This window comes from Amborella trichopoda, chromosome 13 (genome assembly GCF_054954075.1).
Source record: "Amborella trichopoda isolate Santa Cruz 75 chromosome 13, AtrichopodaSantaCruz75HAP2 v2.0, whole genome shotgun sequence".
NCBI classification, from domain to species: domain Eukaryota; kingdom Viridiplantae; phylum Streptophyta; class Magnoliopsida; order Amborellales; family Amborellaceae; genus Amborella; species Amborella trichopoda.
In genome coordinates, this window is record NC_142348.1 from 44,485,967 (window position 1) to 44,510,982 (window position 25,016).

The window sequence follows — 25,016 nt, forward strand, 5'->3', positions numbered from 1 at the left end:
CAATCATTGTTGACTTTTAAAAAACCATGTTTGTGGTATTTGTATGACCCAAAATTTTACGCACACACTCTCTTCATCTCAATAATCAATCCCAAAAAAAAAAAAATTCAATTTGAATCCTAGATATAATCAAAATGAATCCCTTCCAAAAACGAATCTAGACCACTCATTTGGTGAATTTCAAGATCTTCGCCTTTATAAACTCAAAATCATTTTTTTTTTTTTAACATTATTCATCTAATGATAATAAAACCATCCAAAAAAAAATTAAAAATGAAAAAATCCTTCTAAGACTTGGATCTAAGCATCTCACCAAAATGGACAGCCTATGTTAATTGGGTTAAAAAATATTTTCTGGATTGTGTTTTCAATTTTATTCTTTTTTGTGATTGTTCATTAAAATAAAAAATATATATATTTCAAAATTTAGATAAAACAAATGGCCATAATATGGTTTTTGAAAGTTCTTGCATCATATTACTATGCAACTGTTGTATGAAATCATTGCCCTTGCATGAAATCATTGCCCTCTATGTGTGTGGGTATGTGTTATGGTTTTTGAAGGTTGTTGCATCATATTTCTATGGCATGAAATCATTGCCCAAGTGTGTGTATCATTGACGTTGCATGAAATCATTGCCCTGTGTATCATTGCCGTTGCATGAAATCATTGCCTGCGTGCGTGTGTGCATGTGGCGAGAGAGAAATCTGTGCATGTTCATACTATGCAAGTGAGGCGTCACTCATGTGCAAGTGTAATAAGGACAATTAAAGCATCCGAAGTTCACCAATCCAAAAAAATAAAATTCAATAAAGCCAAGAATACCAAACATTGGAGAACTACATGGAGTTGTGATTATAGAATTCAAGAAAAAACGAAGATCGTGAATCCTTTCATGCAAAAAAAAAAACAAATTCTAGTTAAAAAATAAGACCAAAAGTTCTATAAAAATCAGGCTTACATTCTGAGACAGATAAGAGAGACGCAAATTCGCAAATGTCAATTTCCAAATCTCATAAAACTGACAACATGCCAATTCCATTATAATCTCGATGCCACTGTTCATACTCTATTAACAAACAAGTGAGAGGGACTGTGAAAGGGAGGGAGAGAGAGAGAAAGAGGGGGGGCAAGGCGATGCAATACCTCTGGTGCATCAATTGGCGCTTATCCTGATTCTCAGCCTTGGATACACTTGGGAGAGGAGAGAAGCCACCTGCGGCTCAGTGAAGACAAAAAGTAATGGTTGGAAAGTAACCTGTATTATCTCTGTACTTTCCCAATGGAATGTAGATAGATTGACAAAGACACAACCCTGTAACAAAAAAAGTTGGAAGATAAATTAGTTCTTACACTTGAATGGAAATAACCATGGTCACACTTTCCTTTTTCTGATAATCAAATCTGTTATACACATTGTATGTGAGAATGCAACTATGGCCACAGACGGTATCAACCAAAACTTCAAATTTTCTCTTTTGCTTATCTATAATGAGCACATAATCTAAAACTGCCACTTACGACGTTGAGCCAAGAAAGAATGCAAGAGAAAGATGAAACCCAAAGAGAAACACTGATACTACTGCCGTAAGAAGCATCGCAACCGAAGTGGAATATACCTACACAAAGCATCAATCAGCAAAAGAAAAGGAAACTCCTACACAAAGTAATGGAATCATATCATCGTAGCTGCAAGCCCATTCAAATCTCTCTCTCTCTCTCTCTCACACACACACACACACACATGCACGAGCGCACTCACGTTAGCATTATGTGCACACATACATTAAATGTATCAACCAATTAACTGTTAAGACAACTGCAACAACTAAGTTTTCAGATGAATACATGTCTTGTGATTTATAGAAATCATGCATTAATATACGGAACTTTAATGCTTTCTTCACAGCTGTCTTCCATTTTTTCTGACATTGAAGATATTTTACAATTTTTTTTGGGCTTAACTACTGCTCTCTCTCTCTCTCTCCCAAGATTATTGTAGGCAGTGAGGTGGAGTTTAGTGCTTGCATGAGGGCCATGGAATATATTCCTAGGAAGCCTGGGGGCACTTCAGAAGGAAAGCAGAGTTGGAGGAAGGGGGAAGCCCAGTATACTTGTATGGAGGAGAATTAGAGTAGATAGGGGTGGACAAGATGTTTTCAGTTGGTCTGGTTGGATGTTTTCTCTGTTGGTCACGAATAAGGGCATTGAGCACAAAGGGCAGGATCACAGCATTATTGCGGAGGAGAGGTAGACAACGATAGTTTTGCAATTTCAGGGAGAAATGCTTTTGGTAGAAATGTTGAAGAAACCCGTTTCAAAGAATAACGCTTGGTTCAAGTAAGCCCCATACCTTTGTAAACACCACCACTAGTTCACATGAAATATTGCACATGCATTTGGCGCATATCAAACGTTTTCAATAAAAAGAGGTGCATGTAACGGATTCAGGGAAAAGAAGACTTACCTTGACAATATTATTATCAGCATATTTCATTACCATGGACACAGAAATCCCAATCAGGCCACCAGTTAGCCAACAAAACTATCTTGGTAGAGAGAGAGAGAGAGAGAGAGAGCACCTGAGGGCATGATTCAGATTCGTGCAAATCGTGATAAGAGAATAGCCATGAAAAAAAACCCTGAAACATTATCCATACGTTTGTTACCGATCCAAAAAAAAAAACGGAATAAGAAAAATTCATTTCAAAATTCTCTATATTTTCATGAATTACAGAGTACATATGATAGTTCTAGCTAACCTTAACTAGTTGGAAAAAAGCTGTGATGATGATGATGATATGATAGTTCTGGTTCTTCGCAACATTTTAGTTGGGGAAACTACTTAAACACGTCCAAAAAAATTATTAATGCATACAAAATGATCCCATTTTGAGAGAAGAATGCCACCGTGTTATAGCTCAGAATGACACTCAATAAATGTCAGATGTGTATAGTTACACAAATTACAGATAACATTCATTGTTCTCGTAACCCTGTCTTTACATTTTTTTTATTGAAGACAAGTTGACATCATTGTAAAAATATAAGGTACAAAGTACAAGATCTGCTTGGGGCTCAAACCATGGCTGCCGCAAGGGGTTTTCACAGTTCATACTTTGTTGAGGTTAAATGGAAGATAGGGCAGGGACAGATAGGAGGAGTTAAAGAGAGATTGGCAAGTGCTGGAGAGGGTAAAGAGAAAGAAAGGAGGGGGGGGGTTGAAACATAGGTCAACGTTTTCAGTGATTTGGAGAAGCCACAATGAGATTCTGTTGCACAGCAACCACATTGCCACTCTCCATTAGTGTTTGAAAACCACTTGTAAAATGGGGTCCAAACTCTATGGGCAGAAGGCCCCCATGGAAGCCCACACAATCACATTTTGTAATTCACCCCCCATGATAAGGTTGGGGCCCCATGATGCATCAATCAGTTTTAGACCTGACATCAGGGATTGGGCTTCAGCCATCATAGAGTTGCTCACAACTATCGGCCCAGATTAGGTCAACACCCGGTTGCCCGAGCAATTCCTAAATATAAAACTTGACACTTGCTGGTACTGGGCTACCCAGGGAGCAGCAATTGAAGCTCAACTTTATGGTGGCCACCTGGAGGTAGGATCCACAAGCTTGATCTTGCCTGCACCTGGGGACTGGACTGTAGAATGTTTTTCCAGTAATACAAAACATCCCTGGCGAACCATGCCTGAAAATCATTGAGCATCCGAGTCTAGAAAATGATCAGAGCCAAGATACAGTCCTATCTACTATCTAAGGTCCTAGCATTGCCCTGGAACATCCCCACATCGTGCTCAAGGCAGAGAGCCCATAGGCTTGCGAAGAACATGGTTCTCCATGGGAGAAGCCCCACGGCAATGTATGGGGGCTAGAAACAGACCATGAACATGAAGTCAATTGACTCAGACACATCCAGGTCCATTCAAAACATTGTAATATGGTCATCTAGATCTTATGGCTAATTTGGTAGTGGAGGAGGAGATATCTATTGACTTCTCAACTTCAAACACGTTACAAATCTATTTGGGAACTAAAGCCCCCACTGCAAGTGGTTCCCCGTCAGAAATTTTGGATTTTCTTGGAGACAGTAACAGCCTGGATCTTGGGGTAGTTGGTGGAGGTTTGACACACATCCTATAGAATGAGGACGCTGTGAAGCAACCTGATGCTGCCAGGGTCCTGATCATTTGGTGCAGCCTTGTCCCAGAACGTAATGGACCAAAAGAAGATCCAACAAGCCTGTGAGGTCCAAGAGGTAATGTATGAGCCTTAGGGACCAGATTATGCAGCCTGCAGTAAACTCCGAGGACTGAGAAAACAGATCATCTTGGTGCTGGCAACTGAGATGAGCCTCAGAAAGCAGGACACGAAGGTTGATTCCCCAATCCACAGGTCTGTCCATATCTTGATCCTCTCCCCCGACTTGAACCCAAATTGATAATTACATATGAAGTCCCGATAAGCCAAGACCACAGCCCTTGCGGCCCCGGAGGCAGCAGTAGTGGCTGTGCATTTTGGCAGTATCCCAAATTGCCCTTTCCATATTTGTGAAAGAGAAACTGCTGCCAAAGGGCTTCATTTTCATTTGCTAACCTCCACCACCATTGACCAAAGAGGGAAATACTACAGGTTCTGAGTTTCCGAAGTCCCAGCCCACCATTCTTTTATGATAAGCATACTATCTCCCACCACTTCATTAGGTGGAACTTATGGGAGCCACCGGTCCCAGACCAAACGAAGCTACACATGAGAGACTCTAGGCAGTTGACAATCGAGATAGGCACTCTAAATAACACCTTTTGAAAGACAGGCAAAAGTAGCCATAATGATGGTAATTCTGCCATCCAATCACAACCGCATTCCATGCCACCAGTTTTCTTTCAAAGCACTCTACAATGGGACCCCATAGGATATTGTGAGGCTTCCCTACGCAGAGTGGGAGTCCCAAGTTTTTTCTTAGTATGACGTCTATGCCGCAGCGAGTATGTGCCATCATTGAAGTGTGCTCTAGGGACAGACATATACCATAAAGCTTTGTTTTTGCCATATTTACCTTAAAGCCCGTACACAGCTCAAACAATCCGAGGAATGATCACAGGTTGTCGACTTAGGACAAGGTTGCATCACAAAAGACCTAAGTGTAGTCTGCATATTGAAGATGACACATGATTGAATCCCTTTAGAGGATTTAAAACCATGGAGTATACAATGTAGAAGGGATCAGGGAAATGGGGACTCAGAGAATTAGTTGTCCATGGAAAGATTTTGGGGTAGCTAGTTTTGCCATCCCTATAAAGACTTGTCAAATCATGGAGGTGAAATAACAGACATCTCCCCTCACCATGTCCGCATTGAAACTAGAAAGCAGGCTAAACTTTTCGCAAATAAAAATTATTTCTTTTCAAAAAATAGAGGTGCAAATCAGTAATAAAATCTTAAATTTCTATGACTGGTTCCTAGCTTCATAATGTTTAGGTTTAGTGATTGTATTGCAGTGCATATTTCTCAGTGCATTATTAAGTTTTAGGAAAATGTGCATGTAATGTATGTAGGCATATTGTCTGGCCCTACAAATACAGTTTATAAAAGTAAGAGAGAAAGAGATAGAAGCATAGATGGTGATGACGATGATGATAATGATGATGACAAGGTTATTTTATACTAACCAAAAAATTTGCAGTTGTTACACTATAATCATACTTTCCTGCTCTCCTTAACCATGCAATAAGTATTGCCTGTGAGCTAGTAAGCAATGTCAAGGCAATTGTCACAAGCGACCTGTGCCAATCAAAGACATCAATAAGAACATAGTCCGACTAACTAAACATGTAACGAAAAAAGTAACAAAAAACGTAACTTTGACAACAAAACATCACATTCTACATAATCAATAGCAATGAAAAAGAAAAAATCAATACAAATATTAGAGTGCCTACTTGCTCGTCCACTTGGATTTATCAAGCACACTACCCCCCAACTTGTCAACAGCACGTATAGGAACTGTTGAAAAAAAAAAAAAAAAGAAAATTAAAAACAACAATAAGATGTAAAGAGAGTAAAAGGTGCCTTGAGCCATGCTAGCAAAGACAGGATTGCTGCTTCATGCTTGAAGTATAAGTAAAACATACCACCAGAGAGAGGTTTTCCATGATGACCCTCTGGATCAACTCCACCCCCATCTTTTTCCTACAACAAATTAAAAAATTTTAAATCGTCTGAGTTAAATACACAACAATGGTAATAACCCAACATAAAGTTAGATGAAAATCGATAAATATTTTGATTTCAAGGAAACAATAAAAGAATGGATCCTCCCTTGTTAGCAGAGACAATAAGAATTAAATGAAGTTGGTACTCAGTTATAAAAAAAAAAGAGAGAGAAAATAAAGAAGTTCCCAGTTCCATCTTCGAGTGCAAAGGGCCAAAAATGAAATCAAGAGCTTTCCAATAAGGAAGATAATTTTCAATTATTTACCATAAAAAGGGGAGGGGGTTCTGATTTCAACAACATTCAACATCTATTTAACCATAAACTCAAACATACATTTTATTATCTCTGAATGCAAAGACCATAAAATTCGATTCTACAGACAAAATCTCTTGTCTGTAGAATAATCTGTTCAAAAAGATAAGCAGTGAGCTGAATAATATCCATGAAATATCTTGGACTAGCTTGACTCAAAACAATGTACACTGATCCGCTAAACATATCTAGAGTTCCCCTCTTCAATGAAAGTATAACTGTGAGAAAATCTGGCACTTCTAGAACTGTTACAGTCCACTCATCAGAGAGAGGCCCCAAAAATACCCACATTATAGTTAAGAGTAAGAGAGACTAAAACGAGCAATTGGAGAGACCTGCCTGATTAAACTGACGCAGATAGATTTCAAATCTAGAAGTCCCTCTCCATTGTGAAACAGGTGGATGAGAGAGAGAGAGAGAGAGAAAGAGGACTAATGACCAAATGTAATTTGGGGGGAAGATACAATAGAAGAGTTCAGGTTTACAGAGCAGAGAGCTTGGCATCAGTATTTCAACCGAGAACATCAATCGGTTCTCTCTCTCTCTCTCTCTCTCTCTCTCTCTCTCTCTCTCACACACACACACACACACACACACATACACAGACACACAAATCACGAACCAATTAGCAGATTGAAATCCCCCAAATTCAAACACACATTGAACCCCAGTAAAGAAACCAGAAAGCAAAAGCAGAGCAAAGAGGAATGAGGTAGATCATCGCAACACAACGAGAGATCTGAATCTAAAACTCTTCTTCTTCAAAAGGAAATGAGAGAGAGACTGTGCACCTCGTCTTTCAGTTTTCTGTACTCCATGGCGAGCTCAGAGAAACACAGTGCTCAACTCCATAGCGAGAGAGGGAAGCACCTCGATAATTATTCCTCTCTCCTGCTTGTCAACTCTCTCTTTCTCTCACTCTCTACATTAATGAAATTTCATCACTCTCTCTAGTAGGCTTCATGCCCACCCTTTGCGCTCCAAAAGGCACAAAACACTGACGAATTTGCAGGCGCACTCCCTCTCTCCCCCACTTCGCCTTTTTTCTTTACGGCATGTACTCCCAGCGTAATGCTCCCATGGGAGCATACTCTACATCTACTCCCTCGGTTAGGAGATCCAGGGAGATTTTTTTGATATGAAATTTTAAGAATCATTAGTTTGAAAATAAAAAAAATTGAATTTTGAGAAGATAGAAGTTGCTGTAAGAAGTTCCTGGTTTCTGTGTTAGATAACCTCCTGGGAAGTTAAAGTAGTTCCTGGTTTCTGCATTTGATAACCTCCTGGAATGTTAAGTTCTAAGTACCTGGATTGCCAACCAGAATACCCCGAAGTAAGTCATGATTTTAAAGTATCGAACAATGAACATTTCCTAACCTATAGTTTTTCATGAAGTAACACAAGAATATATACAATTTACAAGGGATTTGAGCTTGGTCGGGGTATTGAGGGCTGCAACAAAATGTCCAATGTTGAAATTTCATTGCTGACCTAACAAAATAGTCTTAATATCATACAATCTACTAATGAGAATATAAATTGATATTACGTGCCCAGAACACAACCCTATTGTGGGCTTTTGTTTAAATTGATATTTTCCTTAGAGCAAGATGATGTACCATGATCAATCAATATTGTGCCCAGAACACAACCCTATTATGGGCTTTTATGGCTTTCACAGTCATCCATCACCAGTATGTACAGACCATAAAGAGCCTAAAGTCATCACACATATATTATCTCCAGAATCTTCTGATCACTTGATCATGTGCATAAACATACATATTTTTGCAAATACTTACATTTGTCTCTATAATCATACAACAAGTGCAGGGTAAACATCAGTGGGCAAATACCTCTACGTGAAAAAAGTAATTGGACATACATATCAAGTGTTTTTTCAAAATATAAGATCGTTCATGACAGCTTGACTATGGTATTCAATCTCAATGTTCAAGACCTCCATGCAAGCATTTCCTGTAATGCTCCCATAAAACTCTAATACCAAATAATGTTGACCAACAGTGATGGATACTGAATTAACTGTTTCTTATACAGTGAATTCTTAGTTTGACAGAATTCAGGTTGACAAACTCAGGAAACAGTCAAGCACTACTATTATTCCATTACATTAATCTTGCGATTCTTTTCCACAAATATAATTTTCTATTTTAAATGCCCAAAAAAAGTAATCTAGGATAAGTATTGTCCATTAACATATAAATAATCATGATCAAGTCTAAAGATACTACGGTCAAAATTATCAAAATGCCAACGATACATGTACCCGATTTCCCTTCATACAAATGGATAGTAACCAATTCCTTTTCGGCATTTGATCCAACGATCTTGCATTATATTCTTCCACTCAGTAAAGGTACTGCGAGGGTAACAAGTTCAGATACAAATATAACCAACAGCACAGAGCTCAACCTTTGAAATCTACGCATTTTTGAACAAAAGCCTTATGTAGAAATATATAAAGAATGCAAGGTCTATGTAACTAAGTGCCTCTCATCATGAGATATATCATAATGCATCCTACAAACCAGATATGATCAGTTCCTAGTTAAAAGTGGAAATCACAAGCTTAATTTATATTAAAAAGAAAAACACAACTCATTCAGACGGAAATTACAAGGAGTTGCTGGAACAGCAGGCATGCCTAGTGAAATTCAATAAAAAGCTGCTACTCAATGGCATTTTGCAATAAACAGATAAAAAATCTTCATACTTCCATATTGAGACTACCCTGGGGCTTTAGCTTCTCTTTGGAAGTAATTGTTAGACCACACCTCATTAAGCAAGTCGTCTTCCACAATGATCTACAACACACGCTACTATGATTGCACATTCGCATACCATCGCAAGAAAAGAAGAACTTGATAGCAAAAACACAAGGGTAAAGAGGACCTTGTATACAAGGAGAGAGCAATCAAGCCATATGATGTACTGAAAATGGTTTTTATTCTGATTGACAACAACAAGATTGTGAACTTTGCTGATGCTTTTTAGGAGATGAAGTTCAGGGGATGTTTTCCCATTGAGAAGACAAAAAGGTCATGGAGGCCTATTCAGCTCTCAGTGGCTCCCTGATTATTTATCCTTGAAGTAGCAGTTGAAACTTTCATCATACTAATAATTAACAATATTTAATAAGAAAAGTAACAACATTAAAAGATAAAGAAGAAAAAAAGTACCCAATAGAACTTCCATATATCCAATGAAGAAAATGACTTGAAAGAGTCAAATGGAAGCTGTTTTAGAGATGAATTTAACCAATCACTTTTATGTGAACTACACATCAATTCTGCCATGAAAAGCAAGACCAAATGGCTCCAGTGAATTCAAGAAGGAAATAAGGAAAAGAATAACTAAGATTTCATCTACAAATCAAAAATCTAAAGAAAGGCAACACCCAAAGAGGAGCCAATTCCACTAAACAATCATCCAAATAACTCCAAGCCAATCAAAATAGCTAAACCATATTCATTGCTTAAACCAAATAACAACCCAAGTCAATCCATAAAAATAGTAAAAACCACAACAAAAGAAACATAATAATACCCTAAAATGGATTTAAATTCATAACCCCAACTCTGTTAAGCCTGGGATGCCAAGACATTTACCTGGTTGGCAAGATTTCCAGTTCCTGTTGGTATTCACAAGGCAATCCTGTGAACAAACATGGGTTCAAAGCAACTTGGTTCTTACCCCCAAGTTCTTAATTCCACTGCTAAAATGCTGGAAGAGAAAGCAGCGCCTTCTAACAATATCAATTTTGATACCACAATAATGCTCCAAGTTGCATCCTTAAGAAGGAATAGCTACTTGAGTAAGGACAAACGTGCATTCCTAAGAAGGAACAGCGACTAGTCACAAACAATCAATCCATTGATCTAAATTCTAAAGTTTCATTGATTACTATAGTGTCAATCACATTCAATCAACAATATCATTGTTCAAATACTGTTCTAGGCTTGTAGCGCATTTGATCAGAGATCTTGCATGAATAAACGGTTAATGAAAAATAAAAAAAGCTTAAAGCAGAGATTCACAGAGCTATTAATGCTACATAAAAAGTCAAAGCATCAAAGAGAGAGCATTAAAATTAGAGCACCACAGAGAAACAAGGGCATATAAGAGCGAGTAACCAAAACTGATAAGAAACCAAAATAAGTGAAAAAGAAACCAAAGACCCAAAAATCCATCACGTAGAGATAGATAATTTACCCCCAAAAAAAAAATTTGATCTAAGAAATCTTCTGCAACAACCCATCAATCCAAATCCCTTTTGGATTGATGAGAAATAGGAAAAGAAAATATGGATGGTTGTTTTCTAAATTTCTATTGACACACCCAAACTATCATATTTCATATAGGATGGTTATAAGTAATTGTAACCTCCTTGTATTAAAAGGTATTTAATGGTCTCATTGTATACAATCCCTTTATGTAAATGGTCTTAAATATGAACTATTTATGTCTCAATTCATCTTCAAGCCATGATTTGAAATTTTGGGCATTGGTTCATTTATAAAACAAATAAAATGGAAAGATTATAAAATAAAATAAAAATACAAAAATTTGACTACGATTCTATACCAGAAGACCATTTACTTCGTTACAAAGAGGTCACAATCACTTCTAGTCATTAAATATCAAATTGGATGGCTTGATGTGTGTCGTGAAATTCAAGAATTGCTTTTTTTTTTTAACTTTGAATCTAGTTAATAACTTACTTACAACCACCAGATTTAAAATTTGATAAAATAAAATAAAAAAAATGATTGCTACCTTTTAGTATTAAAAGTAAATTATCTCTTTGTATACGTTTCCAATTTGATTTGGGGTAAATGTTGATGTCTAATGCAGTTGTCCATTCACAAATAAGAGGAGAACATACAAATCAAATAAAAATGAGGAATAACTTCATGCAACAGTTGTATAGCAGCATAATGAAACAATTTTCAAAAACTATGCTTTGTATAGCAGCATAATGAAACAATTTTCAAAAACTATGCTAGGGCCATTGGTTTGACCCTAATTTCTAAATATATATTGCTTTTATTGTAGGGAATAATCATAAAAAAACAAAAGTTGAAAACACACCATAAAATGTAATTTATTTTTAACCCGATTAACATAGGTCGTCCGTTTTGATAAGAGCTCAGATTTAAGCCTTGGAAGATTTTTTTATTTTTCAAATTTTTAAATGGCTTTATTTTCGTAAAATTTGAAAACACGCCCTAAAAAGTATTTTTTAGCTTAATTAACATAAGTTGCCGTCCATTTTTGTAAGATACTTAGATCTAGACCTTGGAAGATGTTTTCCTTTCCAAATGTTTTTGATAGCTTTATTATCATTAGATGAACAATGTTAAAAAAAGAGGAAGAAAAAAAAAAAAAGATTTTAAATTTGTAGAGGCTTAAATCTTGAATTTCACAAAATGGATGGTCTACATTCATTGTTTGAGAGGGTCTCATTTTGACCACATCTAGAATGTAAATTAAATTTTTTTTTTTTTTGGAGATTGGTTATTAGGAAGAAGAGAAGGCGTGTACAATTTTTAAGGTCCGAATAATGCCAAAAACATGATTTTTTAAAGGAAAAAGTTTATATAAGGTTGCAACCATAAAATGTGGAATTACAGATGCCCCTGGAAAATCCATCAGAAATTGCTGTTTTAATGTTGAAAAACCTTCTAATTGATTGTCTCAATATCGAGATATAAGAATATGAAAAAAAATAAGATTTAGAGAGCAAGAAATAGTGCATCTTGCAACACATTATCTAGACCATCCATTTTCAAGATTTTCATATGTTTATAGATCTACTTGATTTTAACTATTTTTGAAGTTTAAAATTTTATAATTAAATATAAATTTTGAGATAATCCAAAATAGATTTAGTTTTTTCTTCTCCAAACAAATCCAAAAATAGATTTAGTTTTTTCAAGCCCCAAGGTTAAATGCCTTGGTAAGAAAATTTTGAGCAAATAAGAGCCTTGCAATTGTGACCTCCTTCAGAGAAAATAAGCTTAAGGAAGCCTATAAAAATGAGACCTTACAAGTTTGTACCTAGACAAAATGTCAGCAACACAATGGAGAAACTGTATAATGAATCCATCTTATGTTATTCTCGGCTGAATGTATGATGATGAAACTGTATACCTTTATTGGCCCTCTGGCTAAGATCAAGTGTTGCATGACGAAGCCTTTCAATCAGAGATTGTAGAGAGACAACATAAAGGATAAAGTAAGGAATACAAGATAAAGCATTGAAAGCTTGCACCTAGCTCAGTAAATCCACACAATTGAATCAAATAGAAAGATAAGACCTCATCCCGAGAACATTTATTTCTTTAATGCCGCCCCAACCTCCAGACCTTCAAATGTCTGGTAAGATTTTGTAAGGCCCTAATCACTCATCACATCATCAATTCTTCTCCAAACATATAAAAATAAACTAGTTCTTTTACAAACATCTTTGTAAGAAAATTTTCAGAAAATCAGAGCCTCGCAAGTGTGACCTCGTTCTGCAAAATATGCTGAAGGGGCCTCGCCTTAAAAATAAGGAAAGAATCCCTTTCGAGTTTGAACCAAGACAGAGACTCAGTTACACATAACAGAAAAAAGGTGTACTCAATCCTTTTTTTCCTTTGGCTATTTGTATAATCATGAAAATATATAGCCTTTTGGCCAAGATCATGAGCAGTATGATGAATCCTTTTGATAAACGATGCAGAGAGAAAAACACAGGATCCAAAGTGAGGATTACAAGATAAATCATTGAAAGTTTGCATATATCTCTGCAAATCGAGACAACTAATCAAAATGAAAGATAAAACCTCATCCCAAAACCATATATTTGCTTAATCCCTCCCAAACCTCCAGACCTTCAGGGTGGAGACTAACACACTTCTTGATAAACTTCTTCTCTGAATAGGAAATAATAGGACCCATAGCCAATGTGTGGCTGGTCACCCCTTTCTCCTTGAGCCATTCACACATTGAAAACCTAAGCTTGATCCTTCCCACATCATAACAAAGTAACCAGGGGTAAGGCACCAAACATTTCAGAGGATACCCAAATCTATTTACAAGGAGATCTATCTTTATCAGGAGCTTTTCTTGTCTTTGTTGCAATACTGGAGGAGCAAGCTTTATCATGTGAGAGACTTCATTACGTTCAAATCCTGCTCCTACCAAACAATCAAACCTCCCTTGTAATTCATCCCCTTTGCCTCTAAACTGCTTCAAAGCATGGAGCATCTCCTTTGAGTTCTCAACAAATCCTAATTTTAACAAGAATTGCGTCTTCTTGAGTAATGACAGCTCATCCTCTGTGGGACCAGAAACTGGGTGGAGCTTCATCCCCAATCCCCAATCTCTTAATCGATTTGGGTCCTCTAAAATCATCAATCCTAAACGTTTGAACCCCACATTCAACTGTTGCTTCACTAATTTGGGTCTTTTTAGAGTACATGAACTCAAGACACGAGGGTATGAGTGCACGAGCCTCACTATATCCCCGACTTTTAACCTAGCTCCATATAGGAAATGTATGCCATGCCAAAAATTCTTCGCTAGATTTGGGCTCGAATCTCTCCGGAAATTCCAAATCAAGTTCGTGATGTCATTTATGTGAAAACCCAATTTCATCAATAGAGCAATCAGAACATACATATTCTCTCCTGATCCTTCGAAGAAGAAATTTGGGTGCTTCTGAATAACTTCAGCTAATTCCCCCTTCTTGAAACCCATCCTTTCCAAAAAAGACAATAATCTCCGCGTTCTTTTCCAATTATACTTGTTCTTTGGGGATAAACACCCCACTATCCAATCTTTTTCAATACCCAAACCTTCAATTTCTACAATTAACCTAGGAAAATCCTCATTAACATTCCCAACAAGAAGAGAAGGACAAGAAGCCACAATCTTTACAACAGTAGGTTGACTGAAACCCAGCTCCTTGTAAGCTTTGAGCTTCGAAAGCAAGAGACCGTCTTCATGTCTGAAAATTTCTCTCTCTTCCTTGCACATATTCCCTATCTCACTATGCAAAAAACCATATTTACACAGAACATGGAGATTGTCTAACAATAATTGATCATCACTTAAGAACATAAGGCCACGAGGGAGTAGAGAGGCAAATTCAGAAGGTTTTAGCCCCAAGCTTTCAAATAATGGCTCGAATTCATTAATGGGATGGTATCGTAAAAACCTCGTTATTGAGTGACCAATCTCTTTCTTGTTCTCAACTTTTGACAGGAGGTAGCGAATAAAAGTGGGTGAATTCTTGCTTATGTGCTCTGCGTCAGTGAAACTTAAGCATCTCGTGAAGTGGAGATAGTCCAAGAGAGCATTTTCAGCTTCATTTCGAGCTAACCGAGAGATTCGGGGACCAGAATGAGCAAAGGTTGATGGAGTCTTCTCTGGAATGGAATCAGCAGAGGAATGTACAGCTCTTGGCCAGTGAAGAAACGGGTTGCTCTGCAAATTTAGGGTTAGGTTTTTGCTCAAAGGATTTTGGGGGCAAATTGCTTTTTTCTGCAAATTTAGAGTTAGTATGCGAGCCAAAAAGATTTTGGGGAAAAAGTTGGGCATCCCTGGAAATTTTGGGTTAGGGTCTCACAATGAAATTTTGGGTTAGGGTCTCACCAAGAACAAAGTTGCGGCTATACAAACTCTGATACATCTTACTATGAAATTAATTCATACAGTTCTTTCAATACGTAAGAAAACCATTAGTGACTAGAAGTAAAACAAAGATTTAAATTGAAAAATATCACGGGCCCTAAATATGGATACCACGCAACCATGAAATACTGAACAATTTCATGAAAAAGCAATAAAAAAACTCCGTAATTTTCTCAGAAAATAAGCTAGAAGTTCCTCTGAAACCCTAAAATCGCCATGAATCAACGAATAAAAATGATTTAAAATTTTCTGAAAATAGGTAAAAAAATGTAACTCCATTGGTGTGAAGATTACAAGTCTCCTTTTTGGGAAGCAACTCATCAAATTTAGTTCCTTCCCTCTCCTTTCATTTTCTTACTCACATGAACCTTAATAAGAGCTCTTTGCTTCCTCCTCCGTCTTCGAGTGAGATAGAGAAGAGAAATACAGTATTCGACCAGAGCTCAATAACAAGGATCAGAGCTCAACAACAGCTGAGTAAACCCTAGCGAGGACTGCGTGCAAAGAGAGGGGTCTGCCTGAGCTAGTCGCGTGGTGCGAAGGGAACTTTACAGTACAGTGACGTTCACATTTAAACTTCCGTTTTTTTATCAAACACGAAAAATGAATAATATTAATAAGTCCCACTTCCAGAAAGATGCTTCCTGTTATCAAACACGCGTTTTTAATGTGCGTTTCCTGTTATCAAACACGCCTCTTTAACGTGCGCTATTATTGGAGCTTCTAAATTTCATAACGAGCGGACATAGATTTCCCCTCTATCATGGGGGTTTTCAACACTAGAATCATAGTTTCCATATAGTTTTGAAGTGCACTTTTACTTTTTCAACGTAAAGCTAGGGCCTTGTTCTAACCACATCAATATATAATTGAAAAAGTTCGTATAAAGCCAGGCTCTAAATAATTAAATTTGAGCATATCTCAAAATTTTCTTTAGAAGAAGTGATTTTGAAGCTCAAATATCTTCAAATTGATCATCTGGACATCAAGATGCATGGTAATGAGGAAAAAAAGGATTTCAAGTTTTGAAAATAGTGTATTTTGTAACGCTTTTTGGACCGTCAATTTTCAATATTTCAAATGCTCATAGATTTGCCAATCTACACTATTATTGAAGCTTTAAGCTTTATAAATAAATATGAAAATATATTTTTTAAGGCTATCACAAAGATTTCCAGTAGTGAAACCACATTTTTTAACACTATTTAAAGGTAGGCTCTAATTTTATTGTTTGGAGCCTAGGCTACACACCGCACCACATATAATAGATCCACATTATTATCATAACATCATAACCATGTGAATTATTACTATCCATTTTATGGGTTGAATGGTGATAGACTGTGGATGAATAGATAACATGTTTTGGCAAGATCCACTCTTTCCATCACTGTCCAACCCATTGATGACTACTAGGACATGTTGTCCTCATGACCATATGGATGATATTATACAAGTATTTGATAGAGACATTTGCGGAACAAGATTCATTTAGCCGACTCCAAATAATAGGGATATGGCTCAAATGATGATGATTAGTAGTAGTTGACAAACTTGCATACATACGCATGCTATTATGATATAGTGCATGTGTCCATGAATATGAAAACTGCGATATTCATTGAGATTGTATTTAATAGAATGTTTACTACAAAAAAGTCATAACCACCCTAGCCATCCATTAGATGTGAAATCGAGCAGTTAGGGGTGTGACGTTGAGAGCAAAAGCTCTTGGATTTTTAATGGTTAATAGTGCACTATTAACTATCTAATTTCAAATATGGCAGATATGAATGATTACAACCTTCTTATACTAAAAATATAAGATCTTCTACTAGTATTTTTCTCATATTTATAAATAAGTTATATGTATTTTTCTAATGTATCATGTATATACAAACATTAGTCATTTGTTCTGTTCTTATATTACAAGACACAAGTACTCTGTCCACATTTGAAATAAATACAAGAGTAAAAAACACCAACTCTAACCTTTGTTTTTCAAACGCATGTCCATCTTTTAGATAAAAAGAGGTAAGTTTTATGTGGCATCAAAGTACTTCTATAAAAAAAAAAAAAAAAAAAATTATGTAATTTTTCAACAAGAAAAATAAAAAAAAATTTATTCAAATTTTCAATTACAAGTGTCATGTCCTTAATATGCGTACATACAGCAAAAAATGTTGACACGCGTGCTACATTGGCTCTTTTTAAGCCCAAAGACAAGCTTGAAGAAGTAAACTAGTTGATGTCACATGCAATGCACCATTGCCAAGGAAGATGAATAATATTTTAAAACACTGAGTAAAAAGAATGTGTATTCTAGAAGACCATTTCCCTAGTCGATTTTTGAGTTATTTCAAATTAAAATAATGCATTTGACGAATTTAATTAAAGACGAGATAGTATATTGTAGATTCATGGCTCTTTAATACTAGTTTTCATTTCCACCATTAATTCCTAATTCATTTGAAAAACGGGTAAGAGCTTGTCTTCCCCATTGAATTACCCAAAAAAAATATATCATTAGAAAATATAGTCCCACTATTTGGAAATTTGCAAATCAATCATTCTGATCTCGGGATAATGGATCAAAAAAAAGGGATTTCAAACCATAGACATTATTTTTCTTGTAACGTGCTTTTAGATTGTCTATTTTAAATACCGAATCTACACAATTTATGGAGCTTCAAATTTTATAGGGCTGGGAATGGGTTGGATCTGAATCGGATCCACCTATACTCTGATCCGATCCAAATTTTAGATATGAATCTGACCCATCGAATCTATATCTTAGACCCATACCCGGACGTAGATGGGGTCCGAAATTCAAGTTTCATATCCAAACAAGATAAATTCTTAGCCCTGCCCACACGAAAATTTCTCTAAACCAAAATTATATTTTGTTGAAAAAATTTTAGATACCCCTCCTCCCCCCTTAAGGGAAAAAGTCATACTTTTTTTTGATAAAAATGTCCCTACCCATACATAAGAAACATGTTTAGTCAGACATTGACGTGGACAAGTTTGCCAGACCTACTACATGGTATTGTCGGACTGGAACTGCACACTGCCGAACCCATTGCATGATACTGCCGGATTGGGGATTCACAATAATGTCGGACCGAAAACAAATAGTGACGGATTGAGAGAAAAAGTGCCGAATCGAGTTCAAAAAGTGCCAGACCATGTGAAAACTAATCAAATCACAGCTGCCGGAACGAGACATAGATGTGCTGAACCAAGATAGGTGAACGCCAAACCGAGAGACAAAAGATAGTGCATGGAGCCATGGGAGACTTGGGGGTGATATGTGCATTTTGTTTAAAAAATATGATGTTTTGATTGGGGGCATTTGCTATAAATTTGGTTTTGGAGTAAAAATTGTGAAAAAAAAAGTTTGGTTGGGGAGAAGTATCTACAATTTTCCCTATTTTTTCTAGGCCTTTGAGGTGCAACCTTATTAAATATGGCAAATTCTTCAAAAGTGGGTGTGGTTTCATAAGGTTGCAACCTTATTAAATATGGCAAATTTTAAAAAAGTGGGTGTGGTTTCCATAAGGTTGCAACGTTAAACAATCTAATTAACGCGCACCTTCAAATTTTATCATAATATATAATTTTGATGTAAAATGTTCTTAAGATTATCTCAAAATCTATTTTTATATCTAATTATAAAATTTTAAACTCCAAAAATAGTTAAAATCAAATACATCATGTGAACATTTTGAAAATGGACGGTCTAGATAATGTGTTGTATGATGCACTATTTTTGGGACTCAAAATCCCTTCTTTTTTTTTCATAATCATACATCTTGATAGTGAGATGATCGATTAGAAGGTTTTTCAACATTAAAACAACTTTTTCGGATGGATTTTCTAATTGCATCTGTGGTTGCAACCTTGTATAAACCTTTTCCTTAAAAAATTGAATTATTACCGCCATGTTATATATTTCTCACTAGGGCAAACAATTAGGAGTTTCATTTTATTGCTTAAGAAAAATATTAACAATAAGTTTGCTACTAATAATATTTTGCCAAAATTACATAAAAAGGCATGTTAAATTTTATTGGATTTAAATCGTCAATGGATAATATTTTGCTCAAGCCATAATCCGGATATTGACCCAGTCAAAACTCTTGACATAGTTTTACTTTCAAACTAAAGCAGAAGTCAGGGGTGTTATCAGAAAGAGTGGGGTATTCTAGACGTATATTTTCTCTGAGAAAAACATGGGGAAATGGGTAGTGGAAGGTGGGTGGTGGATCACTCCAGAACTAACTGAATTAACCGTCTTTCTCTCTCTAAAAAAGCATAAAAACTCCTCTCTCTCTCCAAAACCTAAACTCTCTCTCACTCCCTACTCAAAACCCCATTCTCTCTCTTTTCAAAACCTTCTCTCTCTCCCCAAATTTAGGAGCACGATCCCTCTAAGATGCCACTCAATCCATCAAGGCTCTTTTAAATTTCCTGCAAAAACCCCAAGTCCTAAGAATGCTGAAACTTAAGTGTTTCACTTCCCTTCAAGCTTTGTGTGGATTCAAATGCTCTCTCAACCCTTTTTATCAGAAGTTTTTTGCATTGCACTCCAGTTTGAATCTTCTTTTTGGTGAAAACCGATTTCAAAAATCCATTTTATGACTGCAAAAATCTAATAATTTGAGAAAGAAGAATCCAAGAAAATGAAGTTGGGTTCAGGGAAAAACGGTAACTCAGAGTACCCAGTTGCTGATTTTCAAGCTTTCAATGGGAGAAACAGCTTTTGAGCAAATTTGGTTTAGTGTTTTGCAAGTGAGAGGGTACGAAACCTCTCTCTCTGCATTAAAAGAAGAAAATTTCTCTCTTGTCCCACAAAACCAAAAAAAAAAAAACACAGTTTTTTAGTGTCTATCTAATCAACCAAAAAAGTCATCTTTCACAGAAAAATGTTTGATGCGGGTGCGATGAGAAAGGGGCCATGGATGCCCGAGGAAGACGAGATATTGCTGGAGTATGTCCGACAGCACGGCCCCAGAGACTGGAGCGCCATTCGATCCAAGGGTCTCCTACCGAGAACAGGCAAATCCTGCCGCCTGCGATGGGTTAACAAGCTTAATCCCGACGTTAAAACGTAATTTCTCACTATTTTTTTCTCATTTATTCTGAAATTGACGTCCTCTATTGTGAGTATACGTAGTGCAGTGTTTGCATGCTTCATGTGATTCATAAACGTCCCTTCTCGATGATAGACGGTGGAGATGAATCGCTCCTGCACTTGCACAAACAGTGTGCTATAGCGTTCTTTGTTTGGGGGGTGTTCATTTTTTTTTTTTTTTTTGTACCTTAGCATGAAATTGTAGCCCTTTTTTTTTTTTCTCTTAGATATTTTGATAATGAGAGCAGTTTTATTATTGGAAAGATCACGGGTTCAATCCACCCCATGATGCTGTTCGGTGATTTTAAAGAGTAAAGATCTTTTCTAAAAATAGTTCTTTTTTTTTTTCATTTTCTTTTAAATATTCTAGAAAGGTTTAAATTTATAAGGTCGGCAAATGCCTGATTTTCTTTGTATAACTCAAAACAGATGGATGACCGGTCAAAATCCCTTAGGTGAATAGATCTCAAACTAACCCACCGTAAAATCATATTAAATAACACTTTATTGTGATAAAATATTGGTTTTAGAATGATTTGAGGATCCTCAAATAAACTTTTTGAACCTTGTTTACATTAATTTTTATTTAAATTGGCCGAGTAAGTTCAATTCGGAACCAATGGGTGACTAGTGCTACCCACCGGACTATTTTTTTACATTGTTTTTTACGAAGAGAAATGGGATTGTATACTATGAGACTAGTAGAAATCAAATTAGAAGGTTTGGAGTAATCACGAAATTCAAAATTTTTTCTTTTTTGAAATTTGGATCTAATCAATGATGCTTTTATTGCCACCCATTTTGAAATCTAATGGGTAAGAGTAATTGTGATATCCTTGTATTAAAAGTAAATATCTCTTTGTATGCATTTCCAATAGAAATTATACAATTGTTTTTTACGAAGAGAAATGGGATTGTATACTATGAGACTAGTAGAAATCAAATTAGAAGTTTGAAGTAATCACGAAGTTCGAAAAAAAAAAAATTTGAATTTTGGATCTAATCAATGATGCTTTTATTGCCACCCATTTTGAAATCCTATGGGTAAGAGTAATTGTGATCTCCTTGTATTAAAAGTAAATATCTTTTTATATGCATTTCCAATAGAAATTATACAATAATACTTTATTTTTAGTATAAGAAGATTATAATTACCATTAGATATTAAGTGTAAATTCAGGTGGTTGGCAGAGTATGTTCAAGAAACTCTATTCAAGATTTGTTTTAAAAAAAAACTTCGTACTATTCAATTTCACATCTCACAATTATGGGTGGTTGTGTATTAAAAATAAGCCTTCAATTTCCTTAATAAAAAAGTAATATTGAAGTCTTGAGCCAACACGAGATAATTGAAAACTCTTTTTTGAGTGAGTCAACGGGGAGAGGGCCCCTACTTTTAGTAGAAATTGAGCCTAAGACGTAGCGTTGCAAATCATCAAATGCTAACCAATTAAGCTAGGCTCTTTTCCTAATTGGAAACTCTTTTGCAATAAAAACATTTAAATTAAGAATTGGGCTCAGATTCGAGTCATTAACAGTTAAAGTTAGCAACACCACATCTCAAGTTCGACTCCTACTACTGAACCATCCAAAAGATGGGGCCTCATAGTCATTTTAAGAATTTATGCATTTTAGAAGTTTCTTTACCATAAATAATTCGTATTTATTTTACTTTTGCATTATTTGCTTCTAGTGGGTGCAAATTTTCATCTGAAGAAGAGCGAATTGTGATCGAGTTACAAGCGAAATTCGGGAATAAATGGGCAAGAATCTCTACCTATTTACCAGGCCGCACTGATAATGACGTGAAGAATTTTTGGAGCACAAGGCAAAAGAGGCTTGCTAGGACATTACAGGTGGCGGCGCCACTCCCTCCGCCACCCCGGCCGAGTAGAGCATTACGCCCACTGATCGGAAGCAGTGAGCCAGCTGCAAAGACCCCGGTTTTCCAGGACTTTGTGACCTTTCAGGTAACGGATGGAGGAGAGAGAGAGAGAATTGGTGGCAATTGGCCGCCCGAGCGCTGGCCCGCCTTGGACCCTAGAGGCCCCCCCATGCCCTCACCAAGCCAAAAGGGCTAGGTTGGGCCGAACCTGCTCTTGGTCTAGGTGGCTTGGCCGAGCCACATGCCGCACCATTAAATATTAACTATATTTATTTTATTTATAAAAAGAAAAACATAAAAAGGGCAGAGCAAGGCCGGGCTATGACCTCTGGCTCTCTCACCCGTCTGGGTCCAGCCCTCGAGACAAATTTAGTGGTTTTAGCAATGTTTGTTTTGAATTAGGGCAATCAAACTATATAGCACATTGTCGCTCTTGAAAGCAAAATATGAAATTTAAACGGTGGAAGATTTTATGTGATTTACAGGAAGAAGGAAAAATATAGACGCTATTTATTTTAAGTCGTAAAAAAAATTAAATGGTTAAAAAAATAGATTCTACACATGAGTTATTTATCTTTAATACAAAGATATCACAATTACCTATAACTATGGATATGAAATCAATTACCTATAACTATGGATATGAAATTTGATGTGTCATGATCTTTGAAAAGTTCGTGTTAAAACAAATGCATCCGTCTAATTTCATATCCAATCTAATGGTCAAGATTAATTGTGACCTCCGTGTACTAGACATAATTGGTCATATTGTACACTTTTCCTTAAAAAAATTGTGGCAGCAATTAATTAACTTAACCAAAGGAAAAATTCAATAGACGCAGATTTGGTGTCTGGATATAGAATAAAAGAGAACTCCATTTTTCTTTTCTTTTCTGGCAATTTAGAAAGAGAAGGGACAGAGTTGTTCTAGTTAGAGAAAGTAGGCCTTCACACCATTATTGAATGGTATATACACCAATGCAGCATCCCAACTGTGGATAATTAATCTCTCTCTATTAAACTCTCACTATAATGTATTCTCACCTCTTTTTGCTCTCTATTTTGCGGTCAGTATCATTTTCTCTCTCTAATTTCAGCCTCCAACAGTACAATTAACCCTTCTCTCTCTCCCTCACTCTCTCTAGAATGTATTATTTTTCCTCTCTCTCATTTTTGCAATCATTCTTATTTTCTGTCTAATTTCAGGATCCAACAGTGATTAACGCAGCTTCCTCAGACCAGATATCACTTTGCCGACCTAACCCACTCACCCCATTTTCTCAAGTCATTCCCACACCTCAGCTGCCGGATCCAGTGAGAGAAAGCCTCCCAACCTTAATAAAAAAGCCATCTCTCCAAGAGCTAAGGCCCAAAACGGAGCTTCAAATCCAAGAGCCCCCTCTAAACCTTCATCTACTGCCTGCAAACTCCAATCCCATGCCCTTTTTTGCGGAGGAGAGCCTTTCAGGCTTGTCGGGAAATGAATTCGGGCAAGAGATAAGAGGGGACGAGGATTTCCCGGCAACCCCAGACAGCTTTTTTGATGATTTTCCAGTCGATATGTTCGACCTGATCGAACCATTGCCACCACCCACCTTTCCAAACTGGTGATATTGTACTATTTGATTTATTCATTTGCAGATTGATCCATGTCTATTTGGGAGTTCTAATATGATAATCATCAGTTGGCTGCATTTTCCACTTCTTTAGCCATCCTCCTTTGGAAAAGGGGCATCTCTCTCTCTGAAATATCTTCAGAATTCACACTGACTTCAATGGCCCAACTTAATCTCTTTCCCCTTCTTTTTCTCTCTTCAGTTCTTCAATGAATATCACATCTACAGTATCCATGGAGCTCCAAATTCATGGATTTGAGGTGAAAATGAATTTGATGTTTTTGGGTTCCTGAAACTGTTGAAAACCAGGGCAGCCGCATGATTCAAGCCACTTGGCGTACTTACCAAAGACCTTCATTCTTTTTTTGAACATGTACCAGACACTCTCATTGATAACACTATTTAAGAAATATCTGCAATTGACTTTTGAAACATTCAAATATAATGGTGGATAGCTATAATCATCCAAAGAACCTTCAAATCTGTAAATGATGTCCTAACAGGTGATAGCCTCATCTACCCACACCACATCTCTCTCTCTCTCTCTCTCTCCACCCCTCCTGTGTGCACAAGGATGTCTTTCAACAACAATGAGGGGATTCAATGGCTGATGAAAACAGATACATCTCGTGCATAAAACCACAGGTACCATAACTTATATTGAAGATGCTTGCACTGGAATTGGGCTTCTCAGTCCTTCCACTCACTATAGTTTTTGCTTCCTTCCGACGCTTGACATCACTGGTCTCTAAGATTCAGCAATTTGTAAAAGATGTCATAGAGAGTGCGCAAACTTCATTCGTATCCCTTTGGATTCATTAAATCCAGCTTGGCCCTGCAACTCTCGCATTCAAATAGAGCGATTCCCTATAAGAAATATCGAACCTTGCTTCTTTTTTTGGATAATTCAATGGGGAAGGTATCCCTACCCATGGTAGAAACAGAACTTGCTTCACGAACAGAAAGCCGACACGTTGTGATGATATCTCTACTAGAAGTTATCACCCACAAATGATTGATAGGAAACCTGAGAAAGTAATTCAGAGAGGAAAAGATAAGATGGTATGACGTTCAAAGTTCGATTGTGATGCAAGAGAGGCAAATTGTTAAGTCAGCCATTGTCAAGTATCC

At 36.6% G+C, this 25,016-nt stretch overlaps 3 protein-coding genes and 1 long non-coding RNA gene across 4 annotated transcripts; 1 reads left to right on the plus strand and 3 right to left on the minus strand.

The window, feature by feature from the left end:
* Positions 1-832: 832 nt before the first annotated feature.
* LOC105421279 (uncharacterized) lies at positions 833-10,259 on the minus strand. The gene is made up of 8 exons (XM_088855815.1): positions 10,174-10,259; positions 9,279-9,369; positions 6,150-6,207; positions 5,958-6,021; positions 5,688-5,799; positions 2,584-2,643; positions 1,523-1,620; positions 833-1,316 (listed from the first exon to the last, which is right to left on the minus strand). The coding sequence occupies exons 2-8, from the start codon at positions 9,342-9,344 to the stop codon at positions 1,265-1,267; spliced, it is 510 nt and encodes a 169-aa protein (XP_088711941.1). The 5' UTR covers positions 9,345-9,369; positions 10,174-10,259; the 3' UTR covers positions 833-1,264.
* Positions 10,260-13,264: 3,005 nt separating this feature from the next.
* On the minus strand, positions 13,265-15,833 carry LOC18442582 (transcription termination factor MTEF18, mitochondrial). Its single transcript, XM_006852797.4, has one exon. The coding sequence runs from the start codon at positions 15,152-15,154 to the stop codon at positions 13,397-13,399; it is 1,758 nt and encodes a 585-aa protein (XP_006852859.1). The 5' UTR covers positions 15,155-15,833; the 3' UTR covers positions 13,265-13,396.
* Positions 15,834-19,624: 3,791 nt separating this feature from the next.
* Positions 19,625-23,970, plus strand: LOC18442583 (transcription factor DUO1). Its single transcript, XM_006852798.4, has 4 exons — positions 19,625-20,049; positions 20,172-20,360; positions 22,078-22,354; positions 23,476-23,970. The coding sequence occupies exons 1-4, from the start codon at positions 19,997-19,999 to the stop codon at positions 23,878-23,880; spliced, it is 924 nt and encodes a 307-aa protein (XP_006852860.4). The 5' UTR covers positions 19,625-19,996; the 3' UTR covers positions 23,881-23,970.
* LOC148779254 (uncharacterized) lies at positions 23,440-24,912 on the minus strand. The gene is made up of 2 exons (XR_016047550.1): positions 24,815-24,912; positions 23,440-24,720 (listed from the first exon to the last, which is right to left on the minus strand). It is a non-coding gene; the product is annotated as an uncharacterized LOC148779254 (long non-coding RNA).
* Between the last annotated feature and the right edge of the window lie 104 nt (positions 24,913-25,016).

What these genes read in the sequence shown, in the direction of transcription:
- LOC105421279 (XM_088855815.1), bottom strand. Translation starts at nt 9,344, where the DNA reads ATGAGGTGTGGTCTAACAATTACTTCCAAAGAGAAGCTAAAGCCCCAG. An exon ending in AATCTGAATCATGCCCTCAG is followed by an intron (nt 1,621 to 2,583) that starts GTGCTCTCTCTC and finishes TGCTTTGTGTAG; the next exon opens with GTATATTCCACTTCGGTTGC. An exon ending in TTCTTTCTTGGCTCAACGTC is followed by an intron (nt 1,317 to 1,522) that starts GTAAGTGGCAGT and finishes TTTTTGTTACAG; the next exon opens with GGTTGTGTCTTTGTCAATCT.
- LOC18442582 (XM_006852797.4), bottom strand. Translation starts at nt 15,154, where the DNA reads ATGCCCAACTTTTTCCCCAAAATCTTTTTGGCTCGCATACTAACTCTA.
- LOC18442583 (XM_006852798.4), top strand. Translation starts at nt 19,997, where the DNA reads ATGGGAGAAACAGCTTTTGAGCAAATTTGGTTTAGTGTTTTGCAAGTG. An exon ending in CTTAATCCCGACGTTAAAAC is followed by an intron (nt 20,361 to 22,077) that starts GTAATTTCTCAC and finishes ATTTGCTTCTAG; the next exon opens with TGGGTGCAAATTTTCATCTG. An exon ending in AGGACTTTGTGACCTTTCAG is followed by an intron (nt 22,355 to 23,475) that starts GTAACGGATGGA and finishes GTCTAATTTCAG; the next exon opens with GATCCAACAGTGATTAACGC.